This window comes from Agelaius tricolor, unplaced genomic scaffold, assembly GCF_023055355.1.
Source record: "Agelaius tricolor isolate 1412-34295 unplaced genomic scaffold, bAgeTri1.0.p SCAF_9, whole genome shotgun sequence".
In the NCBI taxonomy this organism is placed as follows: Eukaryota; Metazoa; Chordata; class Aves; order Passeriformes; family Icteridae; genus Agelaius; species Agelaius tricolor.
The window spans coordinates 19,399,007-19,425,076 of NW_027269269.1; the positions used below are offsets into that span (position 1 = coordinate 19,399,007).

The 26,070-nt window shown below is 42.7% G+C and overlaps 1 protein-coding gene across 1 annotated transcript; it reads left to right on the forward strand.

The window, feature by feature from the left end:
* Positions 1 to 11,500: 11,500 nt before the first annotated feature.
* On the forward strand, positions 11,501 to 23,627 carry LOC139592757 (transforming growth factor beta activator LRRC32-like). The gene is made up of 3 exons (XM_071432973.1): positions 11,501 to 11,984; positions 15,343 to 15,433; positions 19,993 to 23,627. Exons 2-3 carry the CDS (start codon positions 15,347 to 15,349, stop codon positions 21,931 to 21,933), a joined length of 2,028 nt encoding a protein of 675 aa, XP_071289074.1. The 5' UTR covers positions 11,501 to 11,984; positions 15,343 to 15,346; the 3' UTR covers positions 21,934 to 23,627.
* The last annotated feature ends 2,443 nt before the right edge of the window (positions 23,628 to 26,070 follow it).

A 26,070-nucleotide genomic window follows, 5' to 3' on the forward strand; every position in this document is an offset into this window, starting at 1 on the left:
GTTGGGTTAGCACATGGAGTTGCTAACAGACCTCCTGAAATGAAGAGAGCCATTGCACTAAGGATTACTTCCAGACCCTGGGTGATTGCAATCCTCTCCTCCAGCCTCCTGCAGCTGCAGTGTGAGCAGCAACACAAAGTGCTCCTAGGCCAGCAACTACTGAGACGAGTGAGCAAGGGGAGCTTTTCTGTGTTTATCCCACACCAGGGTACTCCTCCAGCCTTTCTAAAATGACCAGAGGAGAGAGATCTCTGAAGCAATTCAAACAGAATCCATGTTCTGTGCAGTGTAAGAAACACATAAAGCTTTTCCTTTGGTGCTCGTTACTTTACAGCTGTTGGTATTAAATTTCATTCACCAACTTCTTCCTCATTTACTAGAATTTCTCACAATCCTACCCAAGCCTGACTTCACAATATTTGCAGATGTCAGCATCCTGTGGTTCTCCTTCCTTCCCTGAGCATCTCTCAATTCTGCTGAACAGCACAGGACCCAGTGGAGGCACTGTGAACAAAAGTTGTCACACGATGCATCCTGATAATGCAATTCTCTGCTTTGGTTCTTGACTCCACACCTGATTCTGTCCTGATCCATGACATTTCCCCTTCTCTTTGTCATTACTTGGTGCAAAGTGTCATCCTTTCCTGCACAGGACCTGTTGAGTCAAGAAAATTTTGTCAGATTCTCTTTTATTGACTGCTTTCACTGACACATTAAAATTCCTTTATTCAAAGGAATTAACCCTCCTTTTGTCATTTTCTGTTCTCAACTTGGGGTTGTCCAGAAGCCAGACTTGATAGCACAGACTTCAGACACACTTAAAAAAACAACAGATGATGAAAGTAAATACACTCATTTTCACAAATCTAGGTGTCTAAAACATGTTCATTAACATATACAGAGAAGCTCAAGCAAAACTGATCTGGAGCCAAGGACCAATACTGAAATATGTTATATCCACACAGGCCCAGTGCCCAGATGAAAAGTGCAAAACCATGCATGTATTCCCTGTTGGTCTTAGTTGGTCTTGAACAGAAGGCATTTCTTAAGTGCCGGAGCCTTTTTATTTTCTATTGTTATTTAAATTTGTCAAATTGAAAACATTCTGCAGTTTTCAAGTGGAAAATGGCCTGGTTTTCAGGGTTTGTTTGCCAGACACCTCAGCTACCCATCTGCTGGGCTATTGCAGTCCCTGCCTCCAGAGCAACCCTGGAGGCAGATGTCTCAGCTCCAATCTCTACATAGAATTTCCTCCTTTATTTTCTTCTTTTCATTCAAAAGGTAGAACTGAAATAGCATTTCAAAATATTGAAATCCTGCAGGAAACCAACTGACCTTTCTCTACACTAGTCAGAAACACGAGGGCAGGAAGAGTAGGCAGCAAAAAGACTCTGCAAGGCTAAATGCCCGGCCTTGAGGTCTTTTCTCACCAGAAGAAATGCACTGTCCAAACATCACAATAATATCTGATGGCAGATGTGCTGCAATTAACTTCATGCTTTGATGCATTTTGTGACTCAGGGCTGTTTGCAATAAAAAAGCATAGCATTCCTTTCCACTCCTTGTTTTGAGCTGTCTGTGATATCTTGGCACTGTGTCCTGAGAACACTGTGTGGAAATAAAGCTTTTGTTTAACCCACTTGTGTGGGCTCCCTGAGGAGGTGACTGCCTGCCCAGCCAAATCTGTAACTCTCAGCTCCCCAAACACCATCAGCAAATAGAGAGTACTGGAGGGAATAACTGCAGGTTGTTATCTAAATAAGGTGCCAAAGTTTATTCATGGATTCAAAGTTTATTCAAAGTTTATTCATTTATTCATGTCATCAAGGTTTCTCTGCCTGACTGCACCTGTCAGCCTGCAACACAGCCAGAACAAAAGGCAAATATAACCTGATACTCATGATGGGTCCGAGACTCTGGTCCAATCTGCAGGGTGACCCAGGGAGCTCCATTCCTCAAGCTATGGAGGAATCAGCCTGAAAACCTTCTCCTCTCTATCCCTGTACTTTTGTCCCTGTGTTTCATACTGGGATGGGTACAGACTGTCCAACGGTGGCATGTGTGGAGAGGAACCAGCCAGCAGAAGGTGGGCAGGTGGAAAGGAACTGAGTGAAGAAGCTCCCCAGACAGGGAGTCCTCCAACTCTGGTGGGACAACAGTTTTCATATCCTACAAGATTTCCACCAAATCGTTCCCCATATCTGGGATAACGGGAGGCCTAAGCATTAAGAAGAACCAGCTTTGCATTTTCCATCTAGATTTCAGTTAAACATTTGGCACTATCTCCCAGAGCATTCCCCTGGAGAAACTCTGCTCATAGCTTGGACTGGTACACTCTTCTCTGTGTGGAAAACTGGCTCAGTGACTGAGCCCAGAGTGTGGTGGTGACTGGAGTTAAATCCAGTTGGTCACAGGTGGTGCTTCCCAAGGCTCAGTATTGCAGCCAGTCCTGCTTAATATCTGTATGAATGTTCAGGACAAGGGATGGAGGGCACCCTCAGTAAATTCACAGATGACACCAAGTTGGCTGGGAGTGTGGATCTGCTGCAGGGCAGGAGGGATCTGGACAGGCTGAATCAATGAGCTGAGGCCAGTTGTTTGAGGTTCAACTAGGCCAAGTGCCAGGTCCTGAATTCTCATTGCAGCAACCCCAGGCAGTGCTAAAGGATGGGGGAAGAGTGGCTGGAAAACTGATCAGCAAAAAGGGGATCTGGACGGGCTGTGGCCACATCCCTGGGAAGCCTGTGACTGTGGGCATCATACCCATGTTGCCTATTGCTACAGGGACCCAGAAACACAGTGTGCCCATCCCTGCACATGGCTTCAAAACAAATTCCATGCCATCTGTGTAATCAGGATAATAATCTACAGAAGGTCTTCCAGATCTCAATGGCTCAGAGGACTGAAGGCTGTTCTCCCTTCCTCTGAGGGGAAATCTGTGGTTTCACTTGCAGGCACTGAGTGCTGAATTAAGGCGTTGATGGGAAGTTCTTCTGTGTTACTTCCCTCTGGACATAGACAAAGCCCATCAATGTGAACATCACCTTTGCTGCCCTTCCCACTGCAACTGGCCATCCAAAGAGACAATGCTGAAACACTGTGTTCAGCCTGACTGAACACAGTGTGAGTCCTGAAAGCTGCAGAGCTGAATGCATTTATCCTCACTATCTTGTGTATCTTGTGCCCAGGTGCTGGAGTTTTCCAGGGGTTGTGAAGGGCTGCATGGCAAATCCTTCTGCTCTTTGCAGCTAAAAGGGGAAATGAGTGGAAATGTGATGTTGAATCCTTGCTAAACAAACTTCACCAAGGGTGAAGGAGTAGTGAGATTAGCTCAGCTGGTTAGTGCATGGTGCTAAAAATGCCAGGGCTGTGGATTTAATCCCTGAGTCATACTCAAGGACTTTGTGGATCCTTTCCAACTCTGAATATTTCGTGATTCTGTGAGTATATGTCTTCCAAGTTTTCGCCAGTCTCTCTGTGGCCTCCTGCTATGTCAGATTGTCATTGTGTAGGGAAAGGAACATCCATGCTGCAGCAGTTATCTTTTTTGCTGTCCCTTATTTGCTGTAAGAAGTGGTCCTGGAAAAACCTTTTGCTCTTGATTTTTGTATAGCTCACCCAGTGTCTGCAGAGTTTATTTATAGAGAGGAAAAGACCTTCCTGGTCTCTCAAGCTGGAGCAAATATTTCACTATAACTCCTATTCTTGTCCTTCTGAAATATTTTAACTAAACTAAATCTTAACACAATCACAAGAAAATCTTCAGCATTAAAAAGACCAACCACAGCCAATGAATACAGTTAAATACTGCTCACATCTGTATCATTCAAATTCAAGGTTCGATTCAGATGTAAGCATTTTATGCTGTATATGTCAATGCATTTGTGCCTACATGTATATATACATGTACATATGTGTTCATATAAATGTATTTGAATGCTTTCAACTAAGCAGCATCCATTCACCACCAGAGGGCAGGCACAGAATATGAAAATTAATTGTCCTGTGCTTCCCTGCACATGTCAATGGACAAATTGCCCAGTGGGCAGAAGGATATCACCTCTGTTTTCTTTGACAATATCCAGTGACTTTCTTATAATGGAATCATAGAATAGTTTGGGCTGGAAGGGATCATTCAAGATCATCAAATCCACTCCTCCTGCAATGAGCAGGGACACATTCAACTGCATCTGGTGGCTCAGAGCCCTGTCCAGCCTGGCCTTGAATGTTTCCTGGGGTGGGGCATCCATCGCCTCTCTGTGACAGTGTTTCACCACCCTCACTGTAAAAAGCCTCTCCCACTATCTAAACTAACCACTTTTAGTTTAAAACCATTACCCCTTTTTCTACCACGACATGTCCTGGTAAATTTTTTTCTCCTGAATCTCAACCCTTTCAACTACCTCATATTTCAGAGTGTGATGGCTCATTTTTGTTTTGTTTGTTTGCCTGAGATCTACATCTAGCAATGTTGATATGAACCAGTGTGTCCACTCTCACACAGAGTCCTGAGTCCTAGGAGCTTTTGGAAAGGTGCAATGAGCAAAGAAGAGCTTCTCTTTTCACTCATGCTATGGAGAGGATAATTTACGTAAGCCTTGATGCCAGAAAGCTTAGCCTTAAAAGCATGTACCTTTAACCAGGAGATGCTTATGATATGGCACAGGCAGACCTTTGATATTATGGGTCATGAGATCCATAAGGATCATTGTCTAAAACCCAGTGCCTTTGACCTGAGGAGGAAAAGGGGCAGATGATCTTATCCAGAAGCATCATCTCAGTTTCATAACAAAGATCTTTACAATTGTGTACAAGCAGATGAAAATTTCTGGTGGAACAGAGCCCTCTCAGTGCAAGAATCCTGCCCAGGGCTTTCTCCATGGGCTGGTGGACGTCAGACCCTCAAAACAACAACAGAATGGCAGAATCACTTATAATGTTTGTAGCACATCCTATAATATCATCCCCAAGCGGCTTCACTCGAGGAAATCTGGAAAGTATTTCAAGGGATTGCTATGCCCAGCCTGGGCTGGGAAGTTGTGACTTACACCAGCAGGATGTATACTCACAACCATCAGAATAAACCAATTTTCTGTTTCCTGATGACAAGAGGGATTCATTTCCCTTAATTCTGAATCTATGTCTGCAGTAGTCACGCACCAGTCCCTTCACCTTCACAAGAGAAAGTCAGAGCTTGTGGAGGTGACTCATCTGCTGGACAATTAGATGAATCATGAGCAAAACAAGCTTTCATTTCCCTCCCTGAGCTGTGGGGGATCTCAAGATCAGTGGCTCATTTGATAGGTCCCAACCTTGCAGCTGTTCATCTTTTTCACCTGTGACATCATTCTGGTGTTAAGAATTTTTATAAGAAGAAGGAGACCAGGAGTTTGCTCAGCTCTTCAATGCAATCACTGCTTCCACCTGGTCTTGGCAGGGGACAGGTGATACATGCTTGAGCATACCTTCTGTGTTGCCCATATTTCACCATCCACTACACTAAACTTTCTGGAAATGTAGCCCATGCACTGGATCAAAAGTTTTATCTGAGGTGCAGCCCTCTTCTGAAATCTGGAAGGAGATGCTCAGAAGCAAATTATCCTAACAGTGTTTTGAAAGATCAAACAAATAGATGAGCAGGATTTTTTTCCTTCAGATTGTTGCCTTATGTCTGCTTTCTGTCTCCACTGAAATGACTTCAATATTCCCCCGTGTCTCCTTGCTTCATCCTTTGGTTCAAAGGGGTTGTTAAATGGTCCAGGTACCTTTCTCTTCCAGCAGTAGGTTCCACCTAAAACACTTCACACAGGAACTCTCATGATGTATGGCTGTAGCTCAGCAAGAACCCTGAAGGAATTAAGTAAGGGTTTCAATATTTTTTTCTTCCTTAAAAAAAAAAAAAAAAGAAAGTCCATACATGATTGGGGGTGGGAGATAGATTATTCAAGAAAAGCCAACACACTGAGCAGTAAGCAAAGACATTTGGAAATAACCCAGAATCCCACTGTGGGCTATAAAAAAACTCCATGATTTCAGTAAGTCATGACGTAGTGATGGATCAGAGGGCTGTGGGAAGGATCAAAGGGTGTAAGGAACATGACAAAAATAGAGCATTTCTAACTCATTTCTTCTCTCTCTATGATTCCAACCTTCTTTTTTCTGGAATTTGCCTAAAAAAACAGTCTAGAAGGGGCAAAGCACAGTGTAGATCATACTCTCCACTAACTGTTGTGAAATACTTCTCTGCAAGAGCTGAAAATTACCTGTATCATGATCCGCTCCAAGGCATTATAGACATAATGCCAGTAATCCATTCACTATAGCTTCATTGCAGTAAAACACCACCTATCCAAAGAAAACAGAGTAAAGAGGTGGAAAGAAGGGACAACAAAAAGGGAAAACTCATTATTTAAATGGTGGTTGATAAATAAGAGTCATTTTTGTAAGGTCTTATTCAATAGTAGGGAGTGAAAATGCTGGGGAGAGAGACCAACTTTCTTCATTCCACCAACCAAAAGAAAACAAGAGGAAGGAGGAAGAATGGATGCTATTACACACTCTAAATTAAGCAGGAGAGTTAGAGAGAAACATGATCTTTAGCCCCATTAGCACAGAAGACAGAGCAAACTGTTCTTCAGCTTGTTCCACACCACTTGATTCATTGATCCTCCTACCGTTGCAGTGGTAGAGCAGAGATGCAGGAAATACTTGCAAGGGAAACCACATCAATCTCCATTGGTTTGCATTTCAAGATAAATCAGATTTGTCACATGCAGCACAGTTTCCTGAACCTGTTGATAAAGATTTGGGATGTTTCAAGCACAGGCCAGAAGATGTGTAGAAGTTAGTAGAGGGCAGGAAACACCCAGGGACAGTTCAAAAATCAGGGGAGGATGCTTGCTCCCTTCAACCATTGGAGCAGGGCAGGTGCAAGGCAGAAAGTCTCTGCCATTATTTCTGTCTTCTTGAGATGTTCACCTATTGACTTTGCTTGCAAGCCATAGCTCAAAGTCTCACTGAAGGATGGTGCATGTCTGAGGATCATAGGGTTTGGAAAATAAAGCCAGAGTAGCCTGGAGATTTTTTTGCCCCCCATAATACAAACACAAATTCCATTTGCACCATTTCAAACCACCTCCCCACACCCCCCTGCCCCCTCTCCAATTATGACACTCTCTGCAGCTCCTGTCATATCATTTTACTTGTTTGGAAGTTTTTCCCACATGGTTTCCCTCTCTTTTTTCTCTTACTGCCTCACTGCCATGAGCCCCAGCAGCCCCCCTCATCAGACATTGTTTTCTCTCGAGTTATTTGTGTTGTCTTCTCTCAGAAGACTCTGCAGAAGACCCTTATCACCAAAGTCACCCCATCTATATCTGTGGTGATAGCTGTGGTGATGCTGGGAGTCTCCACCATATCTGCCACTCCAAGTGATGTACAACATCACCCAAGGGTTCCATAAATGTCTTTCTGCACCATTATGTGTGTTTTGCTTTCTTTCTCATTTCTGGCATTGTCTGTCTACGCTTCAAGCAGTGTTTGAGGGCCCTGGCACCCCAGAGGAATCAGATGAGCCAGGACTTTGTCCATCCTTCGAATCACTGCATGACAACATGGTTGCAGCTAACTCCTTCACAGCTGGCCACATCTGGTTTGGTAAGTGTGGAGCATCCTGTGGGAACTGGACATGCATTTTTACCCTGCCATCTGGACCTGAGGAAGGTTAGGGTTGGTACCAAAGGGGTCTGACACAAACCTAGTCTGGGAAAATTCCAAGAGCAACATCTTCTTTGAGTTCAGGTAAAATTACAGCTCCCGAGATCTGCAGGCACTGTGTGATGAGGGCTGAGATGGGACAGGAACCACAGCTGACCTGGTGACCAGGACAACTTCTCTGTTTGTCTCACCACCTGTGTTGGCACTGGTGTGTGAAGCATCATCCCAGCAACAAGCTTCCCTCAACAACAGCAGCAGAAACAGAAAGAGTGGTTAGAGCAAAGCTCTTGGAACCCTTGTTCCTGATGTATTTTTTTAAAAAGAAGAGGCCATAATCAGACCCAGAGGAAATGGAGCATAAATATAAAACTTTGTTCAGGCTGGGAAAATAGAATTTATAATTAAAGATGGACATCTTGTTGACAAGATATGATTTATTTTAACTGTGAGGTGAGCACATGGTCAACTTCTAACCTTTTGCAAGTTATTAAAACCAGCCAGTTCTCTTCCTGCCTGTTTTGTTGTGTTTTTTGGTGGTTTTATTTAGTATAATTTCTAAAAAAGCAACGGAGCTAACGTCAGCTCAAGATAAAGATGCTTATACTGGCTGAGATGTCTTGGAGGATCTCAGTAGCTGGGAACTTTTCTTTCTGTTCATACATTCCTACTTGTCTCCATGGCAGCCCCACCAACCCAGCCTGTTACCCTCTCCCATGGAAGAGTGGGAATTCTGTGACAGTTAGAAAGGAAGGAGAGGACCCAGGGTTGACTTTGTGTGGCTTTTTTTTCCCAAGTGGGATTTGCTGGTTGCCACATCCTGCTGCCTCAGTATGGAGGCGTGTAGGATTTGTGCATGGCAGATACCAGCAGGCGTTCTCGCAGGACTGGTGCTTGTAAGCAGTTTTTGTGGCAAGATCCTACAAGTTTTGAGGGTGTGGTGTCCCTCCTCTTATCCTCAGGTTTTTTCATGGGGTATGCATGGGTGCATGGATGCTGTCAGATAAGCCAATTTCCCTGTGTCAATACCACTGAGGGTTAGCTAGCCCAAGGGCACCCTTTCCCACAAAACCAGCTTGTTCCCTCCAATCTGGGTGTAGTTCTGTGGTTTCCTTCAGGGCCTGCATCAGGTTTGGTTGCTTCTGTTCCACATGGTCCTCCCACACTACTCCACAGCAGATTTGTTCACTGTCCCCACAATATTCAAGGTATTCTCAAAGAAAGCTAGCAGTGAAACAAATTCAGGGCTATAGGGGAACTATCTAGAGTCAGGTATCTGAGTGCTACACACTGGGAAATAGTCAACTTACTCTAGAGAAGGGACAGGTCTCTATGCATCCAGCCAGGGATCACTCTCTGGGAGAGATAAAACTGGAGAAGCATCAGCACTTAGGTGTCACTGGGTATCAGCCATTGGTTGACCCGAGTTTCTGCAGCCCACTCACCAGAGATAGACATCTAGCAACAGCAGCATCTGTGTGAATAATTTCTTCTGCTTCCATATAAGTCTGAAACTCATTGTCAGGAGATTTCCTGTCCTTTCTGTGTCAGGCCATTTTCCTTTAGCTAGCCATGCACCACCTGGATAATGCAACTGGCCCCACATCTCTGAGCAGCACAAATGCAGCCATTTTCCAGGCTTGACTGCTGTGACATTGAGTTGGTCATCAGGCTGCCCTGGTGTGATTACAGGAGGGGTGACAATATCTCTGTGGTGATATCTCTCTGTCAGTCCCAGCAAAATAAGACAGCATGAAGGGGAGGTGCAACTTGGGTGAGAGACGGACATCAACACATCAGAGCTGAGCTGATGCAGAACCAAATAGCACCACCATAGTCATGAGGCATGGTTCCACAAGATACACCGATAGTGGACTCCTACTTGAGGCCCAGCACAGAGTCATTGGGGCTTTCAGACCACATGCTCACTCATTGATACTGTGCTTTGTATTTTTTGGACCACCTCTGTTCCATATAAGTGCTATTCTGAGGTCCTCAATAGGGTTTTGGAGCTGCTGTACACAAGCAAACTCCTCCAGATCTGCTTCTGTTGCCAAAATAATTCAATGAGAAATAGTTCTCCCAGTAATTGTTAAACCATTTGGCCATTAAAAATATGGAAAATAAAGAGAAGCGCAGAGGACACACACATTTTAAACAGTTACAGAGGTATGTATTCACACGCTTGTGGGAGCCTGGGAATACCTAATACTGCAAAGGAATGAATTCACGGACTGGTCTATGGGGAGTATTTTTTTTCCCTGTGACTTCAAACTTCTCTCAGAGCTCACAGAGTTTTAGCTGGCATGCAAGAGAGGTACGACTTCCCTAAGTAAACTCTTCCTCGACTTGCCCTGGAAAAGCTGCTGGGAGAGTCTGTGAGACAGAAGGCTGCAAGCAGAGGTAAATCCCGCTCCTCCTCCACCTCCAGCCACAGAGCAGGTATGTGGAGATGCATGCAACCCTGGGAGCGTGCTGGAAAGTTGAGCTTTTGACTGCAGGAGAGATGAGGGCTCTGGCGGCTTAGAGCTGCAGCCTTTTGAAAGTAACATGGACAAGGAAGGTACTGTAGGAATAAAAATATACATATACAGCTATACATGTTCATTATCATACATGATATTAGTAAGAACATGTATCACTATTGTTTACTTCTTTCTCATAATAGACACATTACTTTTAAATTGATTCTCCTTGTTACATTCTTATTGCAGTAACATGTGCAAAATGTACTCATTGCAACTTTTAACAAACCACATCATTCACATCTCTAGACATTTTCATCTTGAATCTCCCAGTACGGTGCAGATCTGAAGTGACCTTGTCAGGAGCTGGTGTGCCAAAGAGAATGAACACTAACATGTGGCAGAGGTGCCAGTATATGTTTAGCAGAATCCACAAAGCTGTTTGGCATGTGCTGTTAAAGGACATGGGTTTTATCTGATTTAATAAATAGATCCAGGAATTGATGCCGTCCAGTAGAACGGAGTCAGAATCCCCTATTTTTTTGGTTCACTCAAATTCCTTGTCCATAATGGCAGATATCAGTGCAAAGAGGGGAAAACACACAATGCTGAAGGCAAAACTCTCCTCCAGGCAGGAAGTGACTCAGTTCAGATATTCTTCATGCATCCAGGCAGGAAGATTTGCAGTGATCCCTGGGAAGCTTGCTTTGGTCACTGGTGCTTGTGGGAGCTCTCTGGCAGGGTGGCCTAGGCAGGTTTGTGCCTTGGCTGGTGAACCCAGCCCTCAGTTTAGTCCTGAGACACCCACTGTGGGGCTGGCCAAACTGCCTCAGAGGTTTGTACTGCTCTAAAACTATCATGCAGACTTTGCACCCCTGCCCTGGTACCAGGGCACATCTAAACAGAAAAAGACAACACAGGCAATGTGCTGGTATCCCACAGGTTTGCACAAGTGCATTGCTTCTGAAATAAAAGAGAGTTTCACATCCAAGGAAAAGAAAGAAAAATCCATCCCACTGCCCTTTCTGGAAGGCATTTACATTATTTCCCATTCAAGCGTTAAATTGAATTTATCCTTTCCCCCAAGGGTGCATTTGGTCATCCCACTGCTGTGCCACAGAGACACAACTGAGCTGTTGGGAAACCAAACATATGTGTTGTCCCTACTGTGAAGCTTCCATCCCATATACCCTTTTCCTGTGCATCCCATTCTGCATGGATGTGGAGTTTTGGGTTTACAACTAGCTCAGTGCCTCTGATTCACTCCATCCCCTGGGAATCTGCAAGCTGACAGCTGTGGGACAGGCACGGATGACTTCAGAGACAAGCACGTGTCTGCAAAGCCTGCAGAGGGGATCTTTTTTGTGGAATTTACTGAGTGTTTCATGTGTCAATACGAGAGGAGCGTAATTACCAGCTGAGAAACTGCAGGAAATAAGCCAAGACTGAATGGACGAAATGGAAAATAAAGAGAAGCGCAGAGGACACACACATTTTAAAACAATTACGGAGGTATGTATTCACACGCTTGTGGGAGCCTGGGAATACATAAGGGATCGTGACTGCAAAGGAATGAATTCACGGACTGGTCTATGGGGAGTATTTTTTTTCCCTGTGACTTCAAACTTCTCTCAGAGCTCACAGAGTTTTAGTCAGCTGGCATGCAAGAGAGGTACGACTTCCCTAAGTAAACTCTTCCTCGACTTGCCCTGGAAAAGCTGCTGGGAGAGTCAGTGAGACAGAAGGCTGCAAGCAGAGGTGAATCCCGCTCCTCCTCCTCCTCCTCCTCCTCCAGCCACAGAGCAGGTATGTGGAGATGCATGCAACCCTGGGAGCGTGCTGGAAAGTTGAGCTTTTGACTGCAGGAGAGATGAGGGCTCTGGCGACTTAGAGCTGCAGCCTTTTGAAAGTAACATGGACAAGGAAGGTACTGTATAAATAAAATATACTGTGTTTATGGATAGGCTGAGGAACTGGCTAAACACACTGTGTAGATGGCTCTATCCACACAGCTGTATATTTAACCCATCAGGGACTTGCACTGCAGAGAGTCAGCCCCCTTATGTTAAGGAGGCACTGATTAGTTTACAAAAATGCAGTTGTCATAAGCCAGGTTTGTTATCATTCTCTGTGCTTACAGTAGTGAAAGATGGGGACATGTCTGGGTATTTTTTCTTTCTTTACAGGACTTTAGTCTGTTTGTGGAATTGCTGCATTATAGTGCTCTGAAGCAGGAGTGCTGCAGAGATCAGCCTTGTACACTGATTAAATGCCACTCGCCCAGCTCCCCGACACGGAATCTTAGCACAGCCTTGGGCAAATCTCACAGCCCCGGGTAAAATGGGCAAAAGGCTGCTTGGCTCCTCTGCTCTCCTTACTAGCAGCACTGTCATTGAGCTCTCCCTGTTGGAGCACGAGGTGTGAGATGGCAGCATTACTGTGCTACTCTTTAAGATCCTGACAGCTTGAATGTCACCTTGGGTGAACAATGACTTACTGAGAGGGTTTTGCTGCATCTGGGTTGTTACCACAGGAATTAATACTTGGACAGTATTTGGAACTGAGAAAGTTTTAGAAAATCCTTATTTATATAAAAGTCACATACACATTTATAAAGCCAAACCCTGGTGTATTTTGATAAAAGCATTTTTGATGAAAATGCAGATATGTTTCCTTAAATAAAATCAAAAGTTAGGTTTTCCACAGCAGAAGAAATTTGTGGGTTTTTTTTTTTTTTACTAAGATGAAATAATTTCAACTTTAAAATCAATTTATTACTCTAAAATGCTAAAATCCTTTAATTTTCAGTAAAAGAAATTCAAAACAAGTAATTTCTTTATAAAACAGATATTTCCATTTCAGTGATTGTATCAGTACTTTACCTTTTACTAATATAATGATGGGTGGATTCAAGGGGGGGTATCAGTATCATGCAATCAGAGCTACCAGAAGTAACTACCTTCACCTCATTTTTCCTCCTGTTGGATCACATAAATTGAATAGGTCTTTTCCCAGATACTGATTCCACTGTCAATGAAAACAAATTGCTGAATTAAAAGCTTGGTTTTTTTAATCTTTTTGCTGCACTAAAATAATATGAGAAATTACTCTGTTTTAGTTCTTGAACTTGAGTTTTCCCGGGAACTGTGTTTCCAGGGAGATAGTTTTCAGGGTCAGATAGTTTAATCTGCAAATCACTTTCTGCTGATAAAACTGTTTTTATTTTCCCATCTCCTACTGTCCCTTCACTCAGCCCCTTGCTCAGCTCAAGTCTCCAGCTTGGTGAATTTCATGCAATTGTTTTATTTTTTTTCTTTCCTGTAGAGAGGAGTAGAAAAAAAAAGGTGAATAAAATAGCAAATCTGGCTAAACCTCATGTATCCAATTAATTGAAGGTGTTAATTTCTGGTGGGGAAGTTCTTTTGGCTAAACACCTGATACAGGTGCAAGTAGAGAGAGGACAGAGTGAGAAATGAGGAAGGCAACACCTTCAAAAGACAGGAAAAAAGCCATGCTGGGGTTAGAGGAGATGCAGGAGTCCTTATTTTGGTATGCAGACTTGACTTGGCTGTGATTTTAATGAAGCAAAGTACTGAGCAGCAGAATCAGTGCATGCCCTTCCCTCCTGGTCTGGCATTTGTTTCTGTCCAGGCTCTTCTTCACAGTTCACCTGGCACAACTGTTTGGTCACTTGGTAAAACAGCTTGAGGAACTGAGCTGGGTTTTTAAAAAGCTCAACCAACAAAATCTCTGCTATTTTTATCCCTGCAAATCCAAACTTCCCAAAGTGCTCTGAACATCCATTGGAGAAAATGCAAAGCTGCAGTCATCCTGGTCACTTGCTGCTCTTCAGTACAGGCATGATATTAGTCCATCTTTAAATTAAATCAAAATCTCCTATTTTTAATAATATATCTTTTTTTCTCATGGAGGCCTCAAATGTTTGAGGTTTGTCTTGCAAAAGTGTCTGTGCATTGCAGGTGCTATTGGACACTGCTGACAGGGCAAACTCTAAACACAGAGCATCTGAAAGGAATTTAAACCTCTGGACACCACAGAATCCCCAGCTTCAGTGTAAGTTCCCTGCTCACCCCAAGGGGGTTGCAGATAGAGAGCTTGAGCTCAGAAAGCATGCCAAAATCAGCACTGCAGCCAGCTCTGGACAAGGGAAGCTCAAGACACGACGTGCTTGAGGGAAGGTGGCCAAAACGAGTCTGACACTAGCCCAGTCAAGGGGAACCCATCTGGGGTTGTGATCTCACTGTTGGACTGTTCTCTTGAGAGCTTAACATGGATTTTTATATCCATTGCACCTAATCATGCCCTCCCCCATGTCTTTGCATGGCATTTGCATGGCTAGACCAGCAACCTGGTCTGCAGGAAGGTGTCCCTAACCACGGCAGAGGGGTTGGAGCCAGAGGATCTTTAAGGGCCCTTCCAACCCAAACCATTCTGTCATTCTATGATTCTGTGATTTATGTCTCTCATTTTAGGGTGCATTGCAAAGCAAATGAGATGCTAAGAGCCCAGATCTTTGGCATATTATTTCAACCATGGGAAAATTGCATTGGAACAGTTCAGGCTTGTGGCTCTGGGATAAAGCAGTGGGAAAACCTGTGTAAAGGTGGGGTTTCCAGCAGCAATACTTAGCAAAAGGAAGGGAGGAAACCAGCAATTAGACAGGTGCTTCTGCTCTAGAGGGCAGCACAAAGCAATAAATACAAACCTGAACTCACAAACCATCTGAAATCATCTTCTGCATGACAGAAGAATGCCTGTCATGATGGTGTCCTGTTGTGGCTAATATCCTCAGCTTAATTGGTTGGATCTAAACAGAAACCATTTCCATTTGAGAGCTCTTTCTATGTGATGCCAGACACACTGCCCAGCATGAGAATCTGGATTTCATTGGGTGGCCTGGATATCATCTAGGCAGCATCTGGAACCACGCAAACCCATTAAAAGCCTTGCATCTTCCTTTTGCCACCAGGCTCAAAGGAATGCAGAGCTACACAGGTAGGTCACAAGTGTAGGAGGCTCAGAGTGGGTTAATTTATTGCACTGCTTGTGTCCATCTCTTTATTAGATGATGATCTGCCAGCTTTCACATGTGTTGACCTCTGTGCTACGTTTGAAATCTAACCATAATTACTTTTGCCTTCAGAACCATGAAACTGAACATCATCTTCTTGCTGGCAGTGGTGAACACAGGAACCTTGAACTATCATCCTATAGAGGGGACACCCTGTGAAATGGTAAGGAGGGATTCCTCCTCAGGCCCTTTGGGATCTGCAGTGAGGCTGGGACACACCCATTGCAGGCACTGTGCAAACAGCCATGGTCTCTGAAAAGGGAAATCCTTCAGCAGCAGACTTTCTGTGGTGGCAGAGGTGGGATTTCCAGGGTTAGGGGATGGGTAGCAGGCACTTCTCAGGCTATGTCATTTTTGTAGTGACAGCACATGAGAGGGGTGGAGGAGGAGTGAGGTGGGAAGAAGCATCATTATGTTTGGGTTTTTTCTAAAGAGGAGCTGGTTAAAGAAATTTGACCTGATTTCCCTACAACCATAGAAGGGTTCTGGGACTGAGACAGAGAAAAGACTTAGACCTAAAATCAACTCTTTTCTATCAGGCCTAAGGTCTTTGGGCTTTAAATAAAGAATCTTCTGTGAAATATCTCTATACCAGGCCTTTTGTAATAGCAGGGAGACTGACCTCCTCTGCCCTGACACAGCATTGCTGCCAGGGAAATTGCACCTGACTTCTGCTGGAGGAAAAATAAGTGACAAAGCCTCTTGCTTCAGTACAAAATTTTCTCCTTGGATTTTTGCAAGCACCTGGTACAATATTATAAATGTTATTCAGACCTGAACTTTCTACCTTTCCTATCAAAGTATTTCTGACTGTAACAGGCTTTTAAAAATACCTTCTTTTTTCCCTGAATATTGAAGCTACTGAGCACAAAACTTCAAGAATTTCCAAAGTAGGAAAAAACCCCCCTATTTACTAGCTGTACACAACTCCCTTATGGGACTCATTGCATTCCTGCCCACCTGCTGTGTTGCTGCACTTCCTGAATTCCAAAGAAATTAAAACCTAGGTTATATAGAACAATCTTGGGAATCTGCTTGACTGAGTAGCTCAGTTCATTGGCTGGAGAGGGAAGTCTGATGAAGCTTGGGTCCCATGTATCACAGTAAAGTGAAGGCTGGGCAAGACACACAGTAACCCTAGCAGATTTGTCCCATTCCGGTTTTTGGAAGGGTCACAGACCTGGCTGACTGCTGTGAAGTAAATGTGTGCTTGTTTCCAGCACTCCACCATAAACTGGTTTCATCAAGCCAAAAACCCAAGGCTGTAATCAGTTAACTTAGATAAATTTAGCTCTGACAGAAAGCTGCAGTCAAAGGCTGGGATGCTCATCTTGAACGAACAGCTCAGCATTGCAGATGTCAATGCTGATCATCTTCCTTTGCTGGATGTTTGCTCCAACAAAAGATGCACATAAATCCAAACACCATTTAAAGAAAGAAGGAGCTATTGGATTAACTTCTGGGTTCATTGAAGTCCTGAATTACTATTTTTCATCACAGCCTCACTGTTTCACAAGGCACTTTCCCTGTGGCGACACCTTTAGAACAGCAAGAGCTCAGAATTTAATAGTTTCATCCCAAGTCTCCTGGAAAAGGAATGAGTCAGAAACTTGTGCCTGTCTCTGACTCACCACTAGTACTGCTGTCATTGAACAAGAACCCTAGAAGAGGTTTTAGGAAGTCAGCAATCCCTACCAGACCCTTGACACAGGTGTGAGTTGCACTGATTACACAAGTTATGGCATATCTACTGGTTTGCAAAACGAGGCAAAGCTTAAATGCCAGGAGGTTATTCCTAACTTATGCTGCCTTCCAAGGTCAGGCAAAGCTTCAAGCAGGTCATATTCTACCTCCCAAAGTAAGATGTTTCTGCTAATTCATGCTTGCTGGCAAAGGATAACCATTGAAATAATTTACAGAAGGGAAGGGATTTTAGGAAATTCTGTCTTACCTTGGACTGAGTGGTGCAAGAACATGTGCATGACCAGATATCACAGGTCAGCTGATGTGGGGTACCTGGACAAACTGCTGAGGTTTGATCTGAGACTCCACCTGGGCAGCTCTTCTGGGAATGGCCATGGACACCACACAAGTGCAGGTCAGTGCCAAGTGCCTGCAGCCCAAATTCTTTGGTTCAGTTATTCATGAGTTGACAAAGGAGAACACTAGTGGAGGCTTGGATCCAGCTGCTTTTTTTGTAGGGCCCTTAGGAACGTGGATGACAGCTTCCTCCTAGTGCTGAGCAGTGAAGAACAGAAACAGGAATCCAAATGATGCTGAGCTTTAGGAATACTGGATCATTTTTTTGCCCAGCACAGAAGTGGGACCAGATACTGAAGGGACCAAATGCTCCTCGCCCTGCGGTACTTCTTGACAATGGACTTGAAATAAACTGATGGAAACACTGGCAAAAAGATGAAGTCAGAACCCATTGAGCTAAGAGGTGGGAGGAGGGGAGATACACCAAAGAGATGCTCCATCCCACTGAGGTGTGCGTTATCTTTTCTTCCTGATGAGGATAAAATTCATGCAGTTTGAGCCTCAGGGGAGTAAAGGAGGTGCAGAAGATAAGAAATACGGTGAGGATCAAAATAGCTAAAAGAGTGATAGTTTTAAAAGAAATATGAGAGGGGAACTATTATAGGAGCAAAGGGCAGGCAGTGGGAAGTACGGATTTTATCTGTCCCTTTTACACCTGGGACCATTCCATGGATGCAGATTAAAGGCCAAATCCTGCAAGATACATGGTGATCTGGGACTGACCTCTCAAGCATTGACTTCAGTGAACACCGGCTGGCTGGCATTGACGGGAGTTGGATCAGAACTTTGCTAAGATACTTTATCCCAGAAGGAGTGAAGGGGGCTCTACACTTGTTCAGATTTGGCTCAAAATGTCTGGAGAAACCTGGCATCTGCCTTAGGCTGCAAAGTACCTCCTGCTTTTTCACTCTGTATTTTTTTATCCTTCTGGCTTCTGCTTCTTCCACAAACAAAATAAAAAAAGCTTCTCTCTCATGCCTTGGAGCTAAGCCCAAATCCAGGCATATTTTAGTTCAAAATGAGCAATTCTACAATGGCTTTGCAGGAAAGAAATAATGTCAAGTTAAGGCCAGATAATTTCCTTTTTTTCTCCCTACTTTTTTTTAGCTGGGGGAGATTTGAGTGAATTGGAGGGGGGTAAAAAGGGTTTCAGGTTTTTGTAGTCAATTTACTTGGGATCTTTGGGAAAGATGTATTATAGGAAGAACTGTGGAGCAGTCTGACTATATCTAGAGTTCAGATGAGCACTTGTACTTCTCTGACACATTTTTGTGTTGCCTCCAAAATTTAGATTATGCAAAAGAGATTCACAAAAGACTGACTAGTGCCACACTCCTCCAAAAGCAGACGTACCACTTCATTTACCTCAAAGTTCACATGAAACAGATGGGTTTTAATTGTTTTTACTTTTAATCTTTCTTTAATATCTGAAAAGCTTTGTGTGATGTAATCTGGATCCTGCTTCTCCACAAAAATTAAGATTCAACACATTTTTTTCTTTATTTCTTTCCTTGCTGTTCTTTCTATAAATACTATATGGCCCAGACATCCAAACACATTCATGACAAGAGTTTTCCTCCAGTAAATTAAATGCCACCTAAGCCTTTCACTTTCCACTTCCTCACACTTCTGTATGTTCTCGTTATTAACAAAATATAGCTTGATATTTATGCAAGGCTGCTCATGTTCATGTTCCCAATCTTCCTTATGAACACACACTCCAAATTTGGCCTGGACACAAACTCAATCCTAGCTGCTATTAAACAGACTTGCTTCTGGAAGATGGATTTGATTTTGACATTTGTTTTTTTTTTTCCCTCTATCTGCTGCTGAGAATTGGCCTGAAAAAGTATGACCCTCACTGCACCTCACAGCTTTTTTCTCTCTCAAGTGCTGGCTTTACAGAATTTGTCTTTTCCATGTTGTGTCACGTGAGTGTTGTCAGAACGCTTTCACAAGGCGCTCTCCCCATGCAAGAAGAAGGGAACTGTTACCTTAGCAAAAGGATAAACATGGATAGTAAAAGCAGGAAGAGTTTGGAGACTTGCATCAGAAACATTCCAGTCATTGAATGACCCATTTTGGATAAAGGTGCATTACTAAACTAAGCCATGGATAAAGGAAAACATGGTTGAATATCTGAGGGTGTGACTATGAAGGAAAGACAGGTTTTGTGATGTAGGATCCTTATATGCTTTTCCACCTCCTTGCTTTGGGACCCACACTCTCAAAAGCATGAAGCTTTTTCAAGTACAGCTTACTCTTGCAAGCTGAGTTCAAAAAATCTAATACAGAGATGAAAGTGAAAAAATTAAACATCAGAAGAAAAAAATGAAGAAATGGTGCTTGATTGCAATGGAAAAGGGGCAAAATTCCTTCACTTGGAACTTTTAAAATTCCAGGAGAAAGGTACAAAAAGGAGAGCATTCAGTAGGTATCAAACACAGATAAAACTCTACTATTGTAAGTCAGTGATGTTTTAAAAATGAAAAGAGCGTTGTTAGCTGCAGAAAGGTGTTAGGATTGTTGCTCTTGCTGTCTGACAGCTCAGATAAAGTGGTGGGATCAGTGTTTCAGGAGGAGGTTCTGCCTGGATCTTGAATGTTATTTTCTGTATATATATCATGCAAAAATGTTTTTAATTTGTCACATGACAACCCCTTTTCTCTCTTTTTCTGGCAGGCAAATTCACAGGCATTTTGCCACAACAAAGACCTCCACCAAATCCCTCACGAGCTCCATCTGAATGTAAACAAAATAGATCTGTCTGGAAACTTGATTCAAAGCATCCCTGAAATACCATTATCATTCTATACTTCCCTCCAGTATCTGGATTTAAGCTTCAACCAGATAAGCTTCATCACATCTGGAGTGTTTGCACACATGACAAGTTTGCTGGAAATAAATTTAGCCAATAATCATTTACATAAGCTTGCTCAGAATGGGACAGAGGGGATTGGACTTTTGCCCAAGGTGGAAAAAATGGACTTGTCCCACAACAATCTCTACAGTAGGATGGCTGAGTATTTCATTAATCAAGCTCCAACACTGCAGTATCTTTCCTTGGCAGATAACAGTATTGTAATGATATCACACAAGATGTTTCAGGGATCTCCCAGTCTTGTGGAGATAGATCTTCAGAGAAATATCATCATGGAAATAGAAGAAGGTGCTTTCGAGACTCTAGCGAACCTTTCCAAACTCAATCTCTCCACAAATTCAATTACTTGCATCTCTGATTTCAACCTCAGGCAGTTGGAGGTACTTGACCTTAGCAGGAATAGCATTGAGACCTTCAGCATCACAAAGTCAAATGATGAATATAGTTTAAGATGTCTGGATCTTAGTGAAAACAAATTGCTTCACTTCCCAGTCTTCCCTCAGGTAAATAAACTGGTAACTCTGAATTTATCAAATAATTTAATCCAGCTCACTGCTGAATCCCCTTATAATAAAATGGACTACATGGATAATGAATGGCTAGATGCTTCTTTTCATCTTCTCGATCAGAAGCAAAGTAAAAATACAAGTTCTCTTTATTTATCCCAACTTGTATATTTAGACTTAAGTTATAATAAAATCAAATCCATTCCAGATGGGTTCTTTGAGTCAATGGTGTCCCTTCACACCCTTAATCTCAGCAGAAACTGTCTTCAGACATTTACAGTAAGTTATGATAGTGCATTGCTCTCCCTAACTGTCCTTGACTTGAGCTACAATGCTTTGCAGAACCTTCTCCTCGATGCTGGTGCTTTGCCAAATTTGAGGGAGTTTCATGTTCAAAACAACAACCTTCAGACCCTGCAATTTGACATCTTTTCCAGTCTTCCTAGCCTCAGACTTCTTAACCTACAGAGCAATAACATCAGCCTTTGCCACATGTACTCGGGACCAGCTAAGCAAAGACTTGCTGGAGAGGACAGTGGTTGTGTGTCGTTTGTCAATTCTCCTGCTCTCCAGTACTTGTACCTAGCTGACAACATGCTGAGCATCCTACCAGCACGCACCTTCCACAAGACTCCACTGCTTGTCTTGGATCTCTCCATGAACCCTGGACTGAAAATAGAACTTAAAGCGCTAGCAGGACTGGAAAAGTCTCTGGAATACTTGCATTTACATGGCAATAGTCTGATAGATTTAAATATTGACTTGCCTTGTTTTAGTCACCTTAAACATTTAAACCTTTCTGAAAATCAGCTGAACTGGCTGCCTAAATGGAGTAGTGACACTCCACTGGAAGTTCTAGACCTACGGAACAATAGGTTCAGTACATTACAGGACAGCAACATTTTAGCATTAGAAAATTCACTTAAAAACTTGTATCTCTCTGGGAACCCACTCAACTGCTGTGGAAACATCTGGCTTTCATCAATGATCCAGAACAAAAATGTCCAGATCCCCAACGTGGAGCACTTAACGTGCCAGTACATTCGGAGCTTTGGGTATTGGGAAGAAATGCACGTCGAGGACATTAGACCAGAAGACTGTGAAAAAGAAGATCTGAAGAAAATCAACATCCTCATTATATTAACATCTGTACTAGTTTTATCTGTCATCATCATTGGTGTGGGTTCATTTTTTTGCTTCCGAAGGCAAAACTTTAGCCACCAGTTTAAAGCATAGGAACACCCTGAAAACTGAAGAAACACCCTGAAAACTGAAGAAATCAGGTGCTACCCTGACACTGTGTGGAAATGAAGGATAAAATTTTCATCTTTGAGTTTTAACTGTGGATTTTACAATGGTTTTGAAGTGTCCCTGAACTGCACCGCTGTACTGGTCTGGGTTGCAGGAGCCTGAAGGAGGATTTGCTCTGTTTTGGACTTGCTTCATTCACATGCAGATCTGCTTAAAAGATTACACAGTGTTAGAAAAGGCCACTGTAAAGTTCTGCTGTTGTTTTGAGGGATGTGTAATTTAAACCAGCTCAAAAGAAAAAGGCCTGCAAGGTCTCAAGACCTGAGACTTTTCACTAAGCTCAGATGATACCATCAGCCAATTAGGAAATCCCTTCTCAAAGTTATGGGCCTCCACAAGATGTTTCAGTTTGGTCTGAGCTTTGCTTTTGCCTAGCTGGTTAGCTCCTAACCCTTTTTAAACTGAAATCATACAAAGATATGCCAGAGTGGGTCAAAACACAATCTTCACTCAGTGAAGCTGGTTGCAAATTCCCCTCAAGTTCCAAAACAATGAGAATTTAGCTAAAACCAAACCAAACCAAACCAAACCCAAATGGAAATTATAAGTAGTGTCCATTGTGCTCCTGCCTACCATTTAGACAGCTGACAATGGAAACCAAAGACCATGTGGTAGGAACCTCTTTGGATGTCTCACTTTTTTTGTTAGGATATTGCTCCAGTCACTGGGGCAAGACATGAGAGGTAGATGAGGCCAATTAGTTCTGGCACTTAGTATCCACGAGGGATGTAAAAGAAATCTCAAGCATGAACCAACTGCTGATATGTTACCCAGATCTGCTCAGAAGGCCACAGGTTCACAGTTCAACTAAAAGAGAAGAAATTTGTCTCTCATGTGCAATACATATTTAACTGGGTATAATGTGAAGAAATTAATCTCTGGGGTAAATACTTTGCAAAAGAAAAATCTTGGAGAATGAATTTCAACCAGCTAGAATGGGACTGAAATCCTATATTTCTAAGGAAAACTGTAGGAAATTCACAGCATACAGTTGCATTTCAATATAGAATAATAATATATCGATTTTTAAAGGTCATGGAAGGTTAGACTGCAAAAACATACCATTGTGAAATGACACAGAGGGAACCTAGTCCTGTGCCATTATTCAGATCAGATGTCCACTGTGTCACCCTAAAAAGATATTATAGTCTAGAGGATGGGCTGTAAGAAAAGTTATGTAGATCCTCATTCTGTGATGGGTTTAACACAGCTAACATGCTACGTTGCTAAAAGTCAACACAGATGTATATTTTGTTTTGTACCCTGACAGAAAATTCACCTTTTTGAAGTGAAGAAAAGCTCACCAACAGTGGGAGCTTGACCTGCTAATGGGGTGCAATGGCTTCAAAAGTAACTATATCAGGTCTTCTGTTAATGCCACAAACTGTACATTAAGGCATATAACAGAAACAGAGGTCAAACCAAAACCTGTCCAGGTAAATAACTCAGAGTCAAATTGCTGCTTCATTTCTGTTTCTTCAAGCTAGTGAATATAAAAATTAACACACTACAAAAAGGTGTATAATTCTATTTTTAAAGCAGCTATGTAAGAAACTGGCAGGTGGATTTCACTGTGGAATTTTGTATAATAAAAACATATTTGAATTTTGTAAAAAGCACAGGGTTGTGAATATATTAAATCACCAGTTTGAAATGCTTCACAGATGAAAAGAAAAGCCCCATTTTTTCCTATGGTGTTCAGATTCCACCTCTGACCTTTACCTTCTAGTCCTGAAGAAGGGACAGCTGTTCCATATCTTAGAGCACAACCAATGGAGACCAAGAAGATCTACTGAAGATGTAGGCAAAAATTCAGAATAGGTTTTTGAGAGAACTTTGGAATAACCCATCCCTGGAAGTGTCCAAGGCCAGGCTGGATGGTGCTTTGATCAACCTGGTCTGTTGGATGGTGTCCCTGACCATGGCAATGGGGCTGGAACTAGATGGCCTTTCAAGTCCTTTCCAACCCAAACCTTTCTGTGATTCCGTGGTTCTATGAATTTGCACAAACCCTCAGCAGCAACGGGGCCTGATCTAACATCTACAGAAGTCCATGCTTGAGCCCATCATTAGCTCAAGCCTTTATTCAAGTAGGGAAATAAGTCTAGTCTTTAGTCTCTAGTCTAGTAGATTGCACAAGCAGCAATCCCAGGAACTAGCTGGAAGTCTGATGTTGAAGCTGCTGTGCTTTTCCCTTGGTGTGAAGGCAAGCTGAGCTGTGTGCCCAGACACTGTTTAATTTGCCACACACCAAGTTTATGGCTGTTGTGTCAAGCAGGACAATCTCCCTCTCAGAGCCAGTATTAACTTGACTAGTATGGCTGGAATTAAACCTGATGACAGAGTCAAACCCAATTAATTAATAGTTTTCACACTGCTTTTGTTCAGCTCTCCCAAAAGGAAGAGCTTATTATTACTAAACATCTGGGATTAATTCGATTTCCATTGACTTCCCCAGGAGCAAAAACAGTTTTCTCAAGAATAAGCTTCAGGAATAAAATGCAGTGTGGCTTGTTTGGATTTTTCTGTTAGCAGTATAATCAACCAAGAAGTGACCTGACCCTGCTCCAGCCAATTCTATTATTCTGGATGGGGTGAGGAGCAAGAGGGGGAAAAAAAACATGAATAAAATAGCAGAGAGGAAAAACAAGGAGAAATGTGAGCCCTGCATGATATTATGCATCAAAATAGGGGGTGTGTAGCTGACAGCCCCAGCTCTTGCCTCTCCTGACTGTTACTGTGTCTTCAAGAAGCCCAAATGCCAAATGATGATCCTGCATCAAACGCAGGCGTTATTCACACATTACACATCTTCCCACCAGTCAGCTCCATTTTCCTAATAGGTTGGTGGTATGGTTTAATAAAGAAGAAAATTAATCCTGTCCCAGCTGACACCAGGACAGTAGGCATGATACAGGCAGTTTTGACTGGAATTTTGCAAGCAAGAATGTACACCCTCATTTACTGCTTTTTCATAAAGTCCTTGCAACAGACTTGAACCTGGTCTTGAACACTTACAAGAATGGGGCAACCTGTTCCAGTGTTTCACCACCTTCTGAGTAAAGAATTTCTACATGACATCTAATCTAAACATGCCTGGTATCAGGTAGATATAAGTACTGGAAACATTAGGAATGCTAGAAAAACTAGAAACAGAGAGAGACCTTAAATGCTCAGCAAGTCATGACTCATGTTAGCCATCCATGGAAAATAAGTCTCAGTTTCCAGAAGCATTGGCTTTTTTTTTTCTCCAAAGTACCCTTTTTTACTTGCAAAGTACTCTGTACCCTAACAGAGTACCAGAGTACCAGGGCCTCTAGCTACAGACTTCCCTGCAGGGACTCTACTCTGCCCTAAGCTAACCACAGTAGGTATCTAACACAGTAAGTGCCTTCTGATATTTTGGGAGCCCAAAGCATGTGCTTTCCTATTCTATCTAATCCCCATGTCAGTCAGTACCCTCCTACTTTCCTGGGGAGAAAAAAAAGCTGACAAAACAACTTGGATCCCCCTGCATCTCCCTGAGAAAGAAAACTAGGCAAGGTATCCTCTAGTCATATTATTTTCCATTAAAAATTACCTATTCTGTTTGTGCACACATGTGCAAAGGCACAGACACACAAGGCTAGTTTAAGAAATAGATCATTTCAGGATTAGCTTTGTTTGACCTAAATTAGAACAGCCTGTGCTAAATGATCATCTGTAATAACAAACAGCCTGTGGTGCTGCTGTTTGTGGATTCCTATTTCATGCCTGTCCATGTGAAACATTTTGATCAAGATTTTCAAAGTGATCACTGATTCATTTCAGATGCCTAAATTTGCAGCCTGTATCTTGCCAACCCTGAAACAAGTCACATTTTCCAGAAAACTGGGTCCATTTTCTCTCAAAAGCAAGGCTCTGTGGTATGTCTTATACAAGCCCCAGGAAAAAAATGAGGTTGTCCAGATGTATGTATATAGTTATTTCACTTAGAGCTTTCTAATGATAGTTTCTGCTCTGCCAGAGTTGTTTGGAGCACCTGAAGAGCTGAGAAACAGCAATGTCAACACCTCCTCTGCC